At 44.6% G+C, this 15,235-nt stretch overlaps 1 protein-coding gene across 2 annotated transcripts in view; it reads right to left on the bottom strand.

The window, feature by feature from the left end:
• Window positions 1-15,235, bottom strand: part of SLC1A2 (solute carrier family 1 member 2) — a 104,917-nt gene that overhangs the window by 10,996 nt on the left and 78,686 nt on the right. For both annotated transcript variants that reach the window (XM_082343770.1, XM_082343771.1), the window contains one exon: window positions 2,775-3,006. In XM_082343770.1, the coding sequence (XP_082199896.1) occupies window positions 2,775-3,006 (232 nt within the window). The remainder of the gene's footprint in view (window positions 1-2,774; window positions 3,007-15,235) is intronic.

Below are 15,235 nucleotides of genomic sequence, written 5' to 3'. Positions count from 1 at the left end.
TTGTTTCCCCTTCAGTGAACTGTCAGGAAAGACGGCCAGGGACAAACTATCTGCCTGGAGCAAGCTGCCTGTTCACCATGACCTTGAATGTACCTATTTGGCTTTCAGTGATGAACCAGATCAATAGCTGTGCCACATTATAAATCATGGTGTGGTGCCTTTGGAAAACCAGACAGAGCTCAGGTGGCAGGGGCAGGGGGGTTGTTGTTTTCAAATACTGGGACCTGTGTCTCTGAAGTAGCTGGGACAGCAGCTTTTTTGGCATTTCCTTTTTCTGGCTGGATTAAAGGAAGCAGGGACTCCGCTCCCCCAGTCTGTTCCACCTGGCTCCGTCCCAACACCTGGGTAATGGAAGAGCCAAAAGGGGAGAACTGGCAGTAAGCAGTGATGTCTCCCAACTCAGCTTTTAAAACAGTGAGACTGAGAATGGACCAGAAGGAGGTTCAAAGGCAGGAGTAAATGTGACTCAGATATTCTGGGAAAGCCTTCAAATTCATCTCCATAGCTCTGACTGCCTTCTTTGCATATAGGTGTCAACTCAGTTAACTGGTCTAGAGCGAGAAGGGTCGATTGGCCTCGCCTCACAACCTTCACTGAGCTGAACCCATCACTTCACTAAAAAATGCAAACCGCCGAAGAGTTATTAAACCAATATGGCTGTTTCATCATTTCCATGATCTGCTCAGTTTCACCATTTGACCATCTAAACACTAATTCACCAACGAGTGTGCAGGTGGTTGGTTTGGTGGTCAATTACCTAGAAAGACTGAGCCACTATCTCTATCAAACTGTCCAGCAAAAAAGGTTATCTGAATTAAAGCATGGGGTCGAGATGCTAAAAGTATACACTCAATAAATATTTCTGAACAGCCTACTGCATGCCTGGCACTGCTTTAGGGCACAGCAGTGATAAACAGGGATGCAGTCTCTCTCCTCATGGGCTTACTTCACAGTGATAGAGACAGTTGACCAACATTTCCCTTTAGGGATTGAACTGTTTGCTAAAATAAATGAAGCAAATTTGTCCTGATGCTTGATATGCTTTAAGGGAAAAAAAAGTGCAGGAAGTCTGAAATCTAAAGACATCTCCATGCCTATACACCTTCCTCAAAACTTGTCCTACACGATATTGTTAAGAAGCCTCTTGAGATGCTCCAGAAGGGCCGCACCAAAGGCAGTTAACCACTAGGATTCTTCTTATATATAACTGCAAAGTTAAAGAATATATGTGGTGATTTTATTTTGTTTCCTACTACTATTTTTCCTCGTAGGGCAGTAATTGGGATCAAGCTGTATCTCCACTATATAACTGTACATTCATTTTGCTGTCCTCCAGTGCCTAACTCAGGGCTTTGCAGATTATGGGCACTCAATAAATCTTGACTAATAATCAAAATATAGGAGGTCATAGGAATAAGATGCGGGTGCTCAATTAAGCCCCACAAGGCACACGATGAATACTTGTTAAATACAATAGAGCATAAAGCTATTCCATGGAATGTTGACCCTTGTTTACCAAAACTAATATTTTGATGGGGAATAATCCAGCACAATCATTGAGATGTGGAAAACACTAACTTTCCAGGAGAATGGAGTATACCATTTAGGTGTATCTGAATTTCTAACAATTTTAATTGTTTTCACTGAGTCAATTAATTTATGCAATTGCCTCTTGATGGGCGGGGTCCCTCCCTAATTTGCATCAGAGCCCTGGTTTACCCACACATGTAGCTTATACAGAGGGGATGAACCAAAGACGGTGGCTGGGCCTATGATACAGTCCAGTAGAGGGGGTTGCTTCTGTGTCATCCTTAGTTGTCTGGCAGAAGCCATGGCATATATTTAGAATGACCCAGAAATAACATAGGGAGAAATTAACTATTAAATGAGATCCGTCAACAGGAGTCAAAAAGGTATCAGAAATCTGTGTTTGGTTAAGGTTGTCCTCAGTTGCCACTTACAACCCTTAGAGTTGACCCTGCTCACCTGCCAGGGTTTCTCCAAGTTTGCTTCACTCTGGTCATGACACTTTGACAATGTCAAGTTAGTTACAATGAAGGCTAGACAGAGCCCATCAAGCTTGAAGACCTAGCATCCAACGGCTTGGAAAAGAGTCCAGAACATCCACGCTTCAGGAAAAATGGTGCTGCCAGGCAGTATGTGACATATAGTGTTTTTTTTAAAGACATCTATGGATAATTGTCCTGAAGGAGAGTTATTCTTTACTTGAAATTGCTTCCCCATTCTTGGAGCAAAGTGATTGCCAGGTCAAAACTCACCTTCCCACAAAAATAATGACGAGAAAGATAGCTGCACAAAGTTATGTGGGCACATTTTTGACCAATACATGATATAGAGCAAGAAGGAATACTTGTGCTATGTAAATCAAATGATTCTGGGTATTTCTCTTGATGTTTCACTTGAACAGAATATTTGAAAGCCAGCAAGGCCCTAGAAACCACAAATTCTTGAGCATAATATTCAAAGAAAACTGACTGAATTTGTGAAGTGGGTGGACGGGGGAGTCAAAATGATTGTTTTACATCACATGGATAAAACAAGCAACCGATTGGCTCTTTCACCGTTAGACTTGTTGATTTCCTGCCACGTTAGACACAGAGTTAGATGATCTGGGACTCATAGATGCTTGAGTTACATGATTCTTTAGAAAAATAAATGTGACAATGATACATGCAGGGCTTTTGTGTTTGCTTTAAGAAATTGAGCATGCACTATTATATACAGGTCTCGATATCCATGAATGGGAAAGGTACCTTGCACTCATCTACTATGACAGAGTTGTGTGCAGTATAGACACATTGGTTGGAGTTGTTTTCCCTGTGGTTCTTCATGTCATCATATATGGACTGAGTCTTGGTCATTTCAATATCTTCATGCACTCGGTGCTGGGAGTCAATGGTGTCCAGCTCAGACTTGGAGAGGTGATAGACAATCCCAGCCCCAAAAGAGTCTCCCACAACATTGACGGATGTTCTCATCCTGTCCCTGGGGACAAAGAACAGGACACGTTTAGTGAGGAAGCAGTATGATGTGATGGTTGGGAGGTCAAGGTCTAGAACGGAGAGACCCGGGGTTGAGTTCTGGCTCTACCTTTCCCTCTGCCTGGTCTGGGGCAAGTGACTTAACTTTTAGAAGCCTTGATTTCCTTGTTTGTCAATTGGAGATAACAATCATACTTCTCTCATAAGCTCGTATGAAAATTAAATGAGACAATGTATGTAAATTGCTTAGCAAAATGTCTAATGAATGGTAAGCACCCAATAAACAACAGGAAAAGAGAAAGGAGGAGGAGGGGAGGAAGAAGTAGAGGGAAATAATGTGTCCAGATTTCAGAATTAGCTCCCAGACTGCAGCCATTCCTAGCTGTGTCCAGCAAGTCCTCTTGATTTAAACTGTTCTTCGAAGATTCCAGATTACCTCCACTTATTTTATTTACTTATTCTACAGGAAAGTGCAACCACCTGTGAATTCCCCCATAGTAGAAAATTCATCTTTTTTTGTAAGGATCTAAACAACACTGCCTTCCCCCTGGGCCCCAGTCTGTCCCTAGCACACTCATATACACAGACACAGCTGTTGGGTAAGAAACTCAGTCACAATTTCCTCCCTGACCTATATGTGTAATGCCTATGTGTCCTGAAAAAAACCAAAATACTTTCTCTTGCTCTCTCTGTTAACTAAAAAAAAATAAAATCTTCCAGAGGGCCTCTTGAACCAAGAAGGGTTGAGAAAAATCCTTCCTCAAATCTTGTTTCTCAAGTTCTGACTTGAAAAAAATAGGATGGTTGATAATGTTCCCTCTTAGAACGTCAGCACCAGGAAAACCAATTAAGTTCTTAAGAGTAAGTTGTAGTCTTTCACCCATAAGTTTACATCAGTGTGAAGAGTCCTTTTGACCATGCTTATGAGATACTCAAAGCTCTAAAAAGAAGGATGCTGGAGAACCACAAAGAAAAGAAAGAAAAAGAAGGAGTTTAGGTAAAAATGCTGCTGAGACATCTTAGTTCAGGGCACTCTAGTCTTCAATTTAAAATAAATAAATAAAGGATGATACTAGAATTGGTTTAAGGCAAAGTGGAAACCTTAATAGGTTCTTGGAACAAAGGTCTAAAATAAATTCTAGTTGCTATGATCAAATCTATTTCTCATTAGAGAATAGTAATTATGAAGTTGCACTAGGAGGAATCTGGCCTGGTTCTCTTGCAAGGAACTTGGGAGCCAGCTGTCCTTCTGGTTTCAAGCAGGAAGATGCTGCCCATGAAAAAATAAAGATCAAAGCCCAGCTTCCACTCTCAGGGGCATCTCTCCATCTGAGAAGGCTCTTCCCCTCCCTTCCGCTTTAGAGAATCTGCCAGGGTGATAGTCTTAACATGAATGAAGACTGGGTCTTGAGGTCATCCACAGAATCAGGCACTTGAAATCAAGATCACTAAGAAGCCCCAGTATAAGGAGATGAGAAGGAATATGTATTAAGAAAAAGCATGGACTCTGGAGGCAGGCTGACCTGGATCAAAGGCCAGCTTTTCCCCTTACCTGTTGGAGAACCTTGATCATACTTAACATTTGTGAGCCCTGGTTGTCTCATTTATAAAATGGAAATAATAAAAGTGTTCCCCACATAAGGGTTGTTGTGAACAAAATGCTTAACACAGTTCCAGACGTTTAATAAGAACTCACAAGACATTAATTTTACATGATGTATACTTTTAATATCACTATTAATCTTATCAAGTCAATTCATATATTTTTTTGGCAGCTCCTAGGTAGAACATCCAAACATGCCTGCTTAAGCTACTCTCTCCCCTGAAAACATTAACCCTATTTATAGGCCAATTCCTATGGCAGCACACCCAACTAACCAGCTGAGTTATTTGTTCATCATGCAGTTGTAGTCTACTTTGTTGCTTTTCCACTATACTTTCCATCCCTCCTGGCCTGTGCTCTGAGCCATGCACCCAACACCCCTGATCAATTGTTAAATTCCAAAGAGCACTAAAGTCTTGGAGAGGAATGCTCTGAATACTCATCTCATGGCCCAGAAGAATCTGCCTTATTGGCAAGTAGAGGGACCAAAGGTAATGGTGGTAGTGACGATGATGGTAGCTAACTTTTATTTGTATAGGAATATACCTTGTAGATATTACCATATTTAATCCTCACTATAACTCTATAAGAAGGACTATTTTTTTTTAATTTTTTTTAATTAATTAATTAATTTATTTATGGCTGTGTTAGGTCTTCATTTCTGTGTGAGGGCTTTCTTTAGTTGTGGCAAGCGGGGGCCACTCTTCATCGCGGTGCGTGGGCCTCTCACTATCGCGGCCTCTCTTGTTGCGGAGCACAGGCTCCAGACGCGCAGGCTCAGCAATTGCGGCTCATGGGCCCAGCTGCTCCGTGGCATGTGGGATCTTCCCACACCAGGGCTCGAACCCGTGTCCCCTGCATTGGCAGGCAGACTCTCAACCACTGCGCCACCAGGGAAGCCCAAGAAGGACTATTATCCACATTTAAGAGATGGAAACACTGAGGCCCAAAGAGATTAAGTGGCTTCCCAAAGTCACACACCCTAGTAGAGTCACAGAACCATATTTGGACACAGGCAATGTGATTCCAGAATCCCCGTACAGATGAACTGGCTTGCAAGGCAGAAATAGAGACACAGATGTAGAGAACAAACATATGGACACCAAGGGGGGAAAGCAGGGACCGGGTGGTGGTGGTGGGATGAATTGGGAGATTGGGATTGACATGTATACACTAATATGTATAAAATAGATAATAAGAACCTGCTGTATAAAAATAAATTAATTAATTAAATTAAATTTTTAAAAAAAAACAATCCACTGTCTGCCACGTGATGCAAAGCACCCAGGAGCCAGACAGCCCTGATTTTGAATCTAGCTCAGCCATATATGAACGGTGTGACCTGGGTGACTTCCTCAACCAGAATTTTTCTCATCCAGTCAAAATACCCACTTTACAGAATTTGGGGAAGATAACGCCAGTTCCTGATCCACAGCTGATACTCATTATGTGCTGTCTCCTTCCCCTTTTGGAGATAAGCATCACTCATATCCCATCACGGGGACAAAAGCACAAAATACTATGCTCAAGGGTTAATTACTTTTCCAGCTTAATAAAGCCATTTCCACTCAAATGAGTGATACAAGTTCACAAACTCCCCCTTCCTCAACTCTTGGCTTTCTTTGACACCAAACCCTACTCTCCTGAGCAGTCACTGAACCAAGTTTTGGGAATAGCATTTCTGGGTGAGCTTTCTCCAAATGTGCACAATGCTCATGTCTCTTCCATACGCTCAGGTCTCTTTGAATTTGAAAAGGAACTCTAGCCAATGGAAATAGTCACCAGGACAGTAATGGATGGAAAACAGAGTTGGGTGAAATCAAAGCAGACTAATGTTTGATGCCCAAATCAACATACAAAGGGCCCTGGACTTAGGGCTAAAACCCTAACCCAAGTGTTCTAACTCTCTCACTTCTTACTTGAGCATGAAATATGGAATGAGGCTAATTCCAACTTCACAAGAAGTTGTGAGGGTTAAGTGAAATGAGAGACACAATGGGAAAGCCTTAAATACTCATTAAAAATTGCAGGAGCACATAAGCCTGAAAATGGCTAAGTGGAAATAAGATAAGAATGTGGACTCTAATACTTGCTGAGTTCTTTGTTAGTTCATTGATTCATTCAACAGGTATATAACGAGCATCTTAGTGTGTGCACTATGCCAGGTGTCCAAGCAGTAAAGAGCAAGAAAAGACCCTTTCTCTGTTCTCTTTTCTGGTAGAACCTACACTCTCTTTACTTGTCTGTATCCCCCACTAGAGTAAGATAAATATTCTACTAGGAATAAGTGCTGTGTGTTCTTGGGTTTTGTAGGCAGGACAGTTTATCTACACTTGGGCCCCAGCAAAGGCTTGAATAGAAGTGTCTTGAGTCAGGCGCTAAGGGTGGGTCTGAGATAATGAGCTAGAGAGAAGAGAGAACTAATACGTGTGAAATCTAAGAGGTGGGCGCCCTCAGGAGCGTTCAGGATGACTAGTGAGTACAGTGAGAGGCAGAAAGTAAGGACTGACCAAATCATGTATAGCCTTATCAGTCAAGTGCAGGAGTTAGAACTTTATCCCATGTGTGACGAGGAGCCATGGAAGGGAAGGATCACGCTTGTTCCATTATAAAGGATGGCAAGACTGAAAGAGCAAAATCCACTTAGTGAAGATGTGGGGAATATGGAGAAAGATGAATTTGAGAGACATTTAGGAGACAGAATTACAGGACTTGAGGACTGATTGGTTATAGAGAACAAAAAAGAAAAAGAGTCAAGAATTCCTCCCGAGTTTCTGGTTTGGACAACCAGTGGACAGGGCTACCACATGTAGGGGACACAACTGGTTGGGGTGAGAAAGATTCTGGTATCAGCTTAAACATGCTGAGTGTGAGGACCGTGACCCAGCCAAGGGGAGATGTCCCGCAAGTGGTTGGGAATACGGACTAAAGGTCGGGAGAGACAGCTGAGCTATGGGTAGGAAATTAGGAGTCAACACCTAGAGAGTCCATGGATGGGTGCCAAGGCAGGTTCAGTTCATCCTTGGGGAGAAGTAGAGTGAGACAAGCAGACAATCTAGTCTAGAACCCTGAGAGAGACCAACATTTAAGGACTGGGCAAAGGAGTAAGAGCCTGCAAAGGTGGCAGGAAATTAGAAGAGCCTGGGGGAAGAGTGTTTCAAAAATAGGGGTGTGAAGGACAATACCCATGATTGCCTGGAGGTCAGGTGAGATAAGGGAAAGCAGTGTCTCTTGGTTTCAGCAACGAAGAGGCCATGATCGACCTGGCAAGGGTAGTTTCCATACAGAGGCAGGGACAACAGAAGCCTGCTCACCATTGCTAGAAACTTGAATGAGAGAGGAGGAAGAGGGCATACTATGTAGAATCAACTTATTCAAGAAGATGGTGAGGAGACAGAATGGTAGACAGAGGCAGACGGAAGACAGAAATTTCAGTTTGCTTTTGAGGCCACCAGGGGAATATCTGACCAACTCTGGGGAAGTCCGATTCTGGCCAAAAGCAGGATATGGGGATTTATGGTTCACATGTGGAAAATTTCTCCACAGGCAAATACTTTCATTTTCTCTCCCAACAGCCCTGACCCGTTCACGAAACCCTGCTGACCTCCGGAGTTTTTAGGCTGCTTGGTAAAAAGAATTTTAGGGTGCTTGCTGTTATTCTCGGGTCTGGATGTGGTGCGTCAGGACCTTGAGAAGGGGACAGAGGTGAAGGCAGAATCTTTAATTGAATGAATTCACTACAGATGACATAGCTATTCTTTGGGGGCTACCGGGAATCAAAACCAAGAGGGGAGCTTGACGAAGCTCCTTCACGCTGCAGCTCTGGGTCTGGTGCCCTGGAAGCAAAGCATTTGCCAAGGTGCTCTCTCTCTTTCTCCTTCTTTCAGTCTAAATCTTCTGGCAGGAAGATGGTGGGATTGTCTGAAAGTCCTCCTCACAGACGAACAGAACCAAGGGGGCAGGGTCACTCAAGATTCATCTGGTCCCTGGTATTGGAGTGAATCACATGAAATTGCCATTTTAATGAGTCCAGAAAGACCAACTATTGGCAATTTCATATGAGTCAGCTTAATATTCATAGAAACAGACCATTGTGTCTGCCTCTCAGAATGCAGGGTGCACAGTGTGGCAGGTGGGTCACCTGAGGCCCCAGACCTTGAGAAGGCTGGCACGATTCCGGGCATCTGAGAGCTCAAACCACATGGGATTAGGGAAGGGAAGAAGGACCCACAGAAGCATTGGTTAAGAGTGTGAATTTTGGATTCAAGCCTGGATTGCAATCCTGGCTCCAGCAGGATTAGTTGGAAAAACAGCGTTTTCCACTCAGTTTTCTCATTTGTAAAATACGGAAAGTAATATCCACCTGCAAGCACGTGGAGAAGGTAACAACGGCTAACCCATATGGAGCGCCTGTCCTCTGAGAGGTCCTCAGCCAAACTCTGCCTATAAAAGGCTTGACAGGGCGCCTGACCCAAACTCAGCGCTCAACCTTAACTGCACACTGCCAACATCATCATTAGTCCAAGCGAAAAGGGGAGCAAATCACTTCCTGTCTTATTCCTCCATCACGTCTTATACGTTCCTCTGTTGCACCTAGCACTGTGGAGATTTTTTGACCACATCTATCCCCATTACTAGACTATTAGCCCTTTGAGAGTTGATACCATATTCATTTATGACATGGGCAGGACCTGGGGGAAGGAGGTAGGCAGGTATGTGAAGGACGCAGGGTGGGGATGGATCATTATTTAAGAAGTGGAAGAAGATTAACTCTAGAAAGAGAACTGTCTTTTGTTTAGCGAACATCCAGTTGGATATTTTGGTGGTGAAAAGTTAGGATGCAGGACAAGATCTAGAACAAGGAGGAGAGAGACACCAAGAGACACCAGATTCCCTTGCAGAGGAGAATGAGAGAGGTGTCTTGAGAGCTGGGGGAAGACACAGAGGTGGAGAGCGAGGAGGCCCAGCAAGGCAGGCAGAGACTGGAACTAAACAGGTGTAGGGAGAGGTTCCCAGGGGTGGGGGACACTAAAGGATTTTTTTTAAAGAAAATAAATGCCTATTATTAACTTTTTACTTTCTGTAAATTATTATTAGCAGTGATTACTTCAGAGAAACAAGACCTGAAATTATAGGGGCAGAAAAATTTTCCCTTCTTCCCTTCTAGATTCTTTGGCTGGTCTAATAATTAAATCGAAAATTTAATTTTGGACATACAGGAAAATTTAATTTTGTACATACCTGAGCCTTATAAAAATAAGAGAGTCAAAGGCAGTCAGGCAGTTGAGGTTTATATGCCATCCTAAGCTAAGGAAGGGGATAAGGGTCTGGGGCTTGAAAGGGGAGGAAGATAATTCACAGGAAGAGCAAATATTTGGTAAAAAAATGTTTGCCCTGCCACGCAGATAAGTCTCTCCAGTGAAAAAGTTATCTCTGGTAATAGCACTCTTCCTGGTATAGGCCTCCTTTCTAAATTCTTTTAGGCAGTTAAGGGGAGGTAAAAAGCTTGTCTTGAGTCTGCTGGGTCTTGACTGCTTTCAGCTTAAAGTAACCCACGTGCCAACTGGCATTTTGCGGGGAGTCGTGTATTTTGCTCCTTTTCAAGATTCAATTGTAGGTGAAGGGAGACTTCTCTTTCTCATTTTGTAACTCTCCTGAGTTTGGTCCCTCCTCTCCCGAGCTTGGTTCCTCCTCTCCCTTCCAGGAGCACGTATTTCTTTTGTAAGCATTAAAACATGATTTCGCTGTGTGGCACTATCGCCCCGCCTCCACCCCACTCCCCTGATGGGCAATTACACTGCGTTGAGTCAGGGACACTTTGGCAGGGGAAGGAAAGACTTAGTCGAAAAGGATAAGGATGTCATGCTAAGGATGACAGAGAAAGAAGATGAGGTAAGATGCAGAAAAAAGGAGAGATCAGTGGAAATAGGAAATCAAAGCAAAAGGCTTAAACATGAGCCCCTAGACTCTTCAGAGATAGGGTAGATGTAGGGATTGGTTTTCTTTTCCACCAGACATGGAATGAGGGTTAAATCAGTTATGTGTGTGTAAATATGCATGCGTGTGTGTCTTAAATAAGAGGACGAGAACGCAGATGGGCAAGCCTGGAACATCTACGGAATAGCCGGATTGTCTGAGTTTGAATCCCAGATCAGCCCTTTAATATCTACTAAACTGAGATAAGTTTCTTGGCTCTGAGCCTCAGTTTTCTCAACTGTAAAACGGGGATAATATTACTAGCTGCCTCATAATTTGCTGCAACTTTTTGAACAAGTCTATGTAAAGTGCTTAGAACAATGTCTGACAATGAAGGGGCACTCACTGAGTATTAGTTATTAGAGTCCTGTGTCCTTTTGATCTAGTTTCATTGAATGGGTGCACACAATGTCAACCAGTGCTCAAAAAAGAGTAGAGATGCTCATATACTACAGTCAGGAACTCCTACTCCCTACCTCTGGTCCATTGCTTCTGGAAGTCGGGTCCCTGGACTGATCATCAGTATCCCCTGGGAACTTGTTAGAAAAGCCACTTCTTGGGCCCCTCCCCAGATCTCCTGAATCTCCAGGAGGTTTTGGTGCACGCTCGAGTTTGAGAACCAATGCTCTATTCCATCCTGGGAGGATAATGAGGGAGCCTCTGAGTGCCCACTGCAGGGCGGAGGTTCCCTCAGGCTTCCTTATAAGTGCCGTCTCGAGTAATGAGCAAATATGTCCCCAGAAGCAATCTCACTAGCAGCCCCATGTGATAAGTGGGCCATAGATCCACTTGGCTTTCCTTTTCCCACCTGTGGCCAGACCCAGTTATTTATCGTCTCTTCCTGGTATTGGCCCACAGTTCTCCTTCCCTCCCGAATCCTTCAGAGAGAGAGGGGTGTCACAAGATCTCATAAATACCCGCCAAGGACTCCTGTTACAAAGGGCTTCTTAGATTCTGGGGAAGGTTCTGGTTTTACCAGCCCCACCCATCCGGTGTTCTAGGACTCGGACACTTTTCAGGGCCCAGAATCTTGGTTTTCACCATGACATTTACAGAGCAGTTAAGCCTGTTCATTGAAAAACGTCCAGGGCTCAGCGGGCAGTAATGAGGCTGGCTGATCTCCAGCAGTTGGCAAACACCATGGCACATTAAATGTCACTGCGGGCTTTGTTTGGTTTTAAATTGAAAAGTTGTTAGAGTTATGAAAGCTTATAAACCTTGCCTGGGGAGGAAAAGAAATGCCCCCCTGTTCTTTGTCTCTGCTTTCCACCCCCACAGACTATGTGTCACCAGGGAACGACCAGCACCCCCTGCACCCCTCTCTCAACTCATCCCCCTGCCCCACTCACACGCTGATGGGCACCCAACAGCCACGGCGCCCATGACCAAGAGCGTGTTTCCAGAACTCCTCTTGCTGGTGAGAAAGAATGTGGAACCATTCCTAATTCAAAGCAGATTTGACCTAGCTACAGACCCCTATGCACACTTTCCCAGGATCCTCTACCCTCCCTTTTTCTTTTCTTCTGAAAAGGAACGTTCATGCTTAATTTGTATACAAACATCCATCACCAGCAGAAGCCTAGTCTGGGTCTTAAAACTAGAAGGGTACTCAAGGGCATGGGGTCTAGACTGTGCTTTCAAGCTGGTAAGTTACTGTTCCCATTGTACACACGACGCAGCTGAATCCAGAGAATAAGTAACTCGCCCGCAGCCCCACAGCCACTAGGTGCAGGGCTCAGACCCAGGGCTCCTGCTTCTGCCTTTCTTCCCTTGATCACGGGGCCTCTTTCCATCTGAGATCAGACCCCAGAACTAGAGGCGAGCCTTCAATCACTCTTCCCTTTCCAGCTGCAGCCTGGGGTAGAGTTTTCTCAAATGCAATTTCATCAATAGAGTTAATCCAAATGTATCATCATGTTTTTGTTGTTCAGCCAACTCCCTTCTGCTAGCACGTTTCAGCCCTGGAGTTAAGACGCCCTGCTCTGGGTGCAAGTGTGAGCATGTGAGCGCCCATTCGCTAACATTTAGGTCAGGAGGAGACAGGGTCTTGAATGTTTCATGAGGTGACTCTCCTCCAACAGGCTTGGAAGCAGATGACTGTCAGGAAGACAGGGCCCACAATGGCTGACCTGGGGGGGGGGGGCTGGAGGACTTGAATTCTAAGAGTGGCTGAGACCTTGATTGTATCCCATTTGTCCCCACTTAACCTGTTTGTTTTGTTTTGTTTTAATCCTGGGAGAGGGGAAAAAAACAGGTCAGACAAAAAATTCTCTGATTAGTATGTAGAACCAGGGGTGACCCGAATCGGTCTGTTTTCCCCAACCTCTCCGACTCTGGACCCCTCTGCTCCTCCTCCCCACTGTTAGATCTGCTGGGTACCAACTAGGATGCTGTGTGGGGTGGCGTGAAGGGCCCTGACCTGGCCGCACAAGCTCTCCTGTGCCTTTTGATGCCCAGTTTCCTCATCTGTTAAACACACCATAGTGATCTTTAAGGATTAACTTTAAACTGATGTAAAGAGCATGGTGGTACCCACCAAATATCTGCTCCTTTCCTTCATCCCTGATAACACAAGTACATTTTTCCACTTAAATGCATTTGCATTATAATGGGGGCAGCACCTATAATAATAACTCTTAAAGAGATGAATCTCTAATGGTGGATTTCAAGCCTCAGCAACAAGCCCAAGAAGAGAATAGGCAATGTAGTTGGAGCAGGCAAAGGACCCTCAATGACAACGAAAGTTCAAGGGGCAAAGAGGCAGAGGGCTCAGTAAGCCAAAGCCACAAGGGAAGCAGCTGGGACTTTAATAGCTTCCTCTGTCTTTCTTCATGTGTAGAAAGGCCCCTGGTTATCATGCAGCAGCTCTGTGGGTAACTTTTTGCATGCATTTATTGAGCTCCTGCTGTGTGCTCTGTCCCCAAGCGGTTGCCACCGTCTTCATTTCCTCTTTGTCCTCCTCCTAACCAAATCCAACCCCACCCCTTTGTCTCCATCCTATTCCCTCCAAATCCTTCCACCATTCACCACCACCGAATCTCAGCTGCCCCCATGACTGCCCCATCTGAACGGACCTCATGAGAAAGACTGCCCCTTGGGGCCAGCGTAGGGCACAGAGAACAACCAAGATAGCGCTGAGGACCCTGCCACCCCCGCCTGAGAGAGACAGGCAGGGACAGATAAGAGTTATTTCCTTTGTTCGTCACCTTCCCACGAAAGGCATTTCCAGAGCATTTCTCTGGTGACGGAAGAACCAGTCAGGAAGATCCGTGCCCTTCCTCGCAGCCCTCCCGAGTTGAACAGATCCAGTCCACTTCTCATTTCTAACCTAAACTTCAACAGCAAGCAAGCTTTCTGGAAAGACCAGGCTTCCTTCTAGCCTTCCCAGATGTCCTTCTTCCCTTCAGTCACTTGTACGTTTCTCTCTTCGGAAGGGTGGTTGTAGAAGAGTGGAACTTGTTTTAGCACTGAGGAAACTCAAGTCCATAAAATGTGGCTTCTGGCTCTTAAAATCTTTGTCAATAAAAGTCAGAAAGATTGTTAATGGAATGTAGGGTAATAAAAAAAAAATAAGTGTGAGCACTTTGGCCTTGGATCTCTGCACTTGTCACTCTGAGCCTCTGACTTTGAAGCCAATGGCATCCCCCAGCCCCTGTCACTTAGCTCCAGGGCTGGACCAGAAGTATCAGGGTACATATCATAGAATATCAGAGCCCCAGTGAGCCCTTAGCAAGAATTGATTCCAACCTCCTTATTGGGTACCATCTGGCTAGACTGACCCACCTTTGGGAATGGGCCGAGAGTCCCACACTAGGACAATGTCCTTCACTGGGAAAGGGAGCTGGGCTATGTATACACTGTCAAGTTCAAGCATCTCTGCATGGCCTCAAGGCTGTCCATCTTACCTCACCTTTTACCACTCCTTGCCTTACACTTTGTGCTCCAACAATACCAAACCACTCATAGGTCCCCACACGATTTGTTGCCTCAGTGCCTCTGTGTGGGCTGGCCTTGACCGGAATGTCCTATTTCTCCCCCCCACTTACGGATACCTGGGTAACTTCTACCTACCCGTTATGATCCAGCTCAGCTATCACTGCCTTTAGAAGCTTGAATGTGGCCATGATTATGAATTGGTGGCCTCCAAAGCCAAGCAGACGTAGGGCCAAATCTCTATTCATGCTCCCTAAACCTCAGTTCTCTTATCTATAAAATGGCAGTTGTTAGAGGCAGCGGTGAAGGGCTCCATGTAGCAGCTGGCACATAGTAGGCCCTCAAGTTCAGCAGCCATCTTCCTTGTTTTCTGATTTCTCCACTCTGCCCTTCCATCCTAGACTGGGATGTGTGTCTGTCTCTATCGCTATTCTTCTATGTGTGTGCTCTTTTTAAATCTACTTTATTGAAGTGTAATTTACATACAACAAAATGTACCCATTTTAAGCGTGTGGTATGGTGAGTTTCGACAAATGCGGACACCTCTGCATACCTGTGTATGTGGAACATTTCTATCCCTCCTAAAGCTTTCTTTGTGCCCTTCTCAGTCAATCCTCATGCCTCTACTTCCGGGCCCAGGCAAACATGATCTCTTTCTATTGCTAGAGATTATATTGTCTTTCCTAGAGCATCATATAAATGGAATCATACAGTATATATT

Source organism: Balaenoptera borealis, assembly GCF_965194805.1.
Source record: "Balaenoptera borealis genome assembly, chromosome: 11".
Lineage (NCBI taxonomy): Eukaryota > Metazoa > Chordata > Mammalia > Artiodactyla > Balaenopteridae > Balaenoptera > Balaenoptera borealis.
This window is presented reverse-complemented; position numbering and strand designations above follow the sequence as displayed.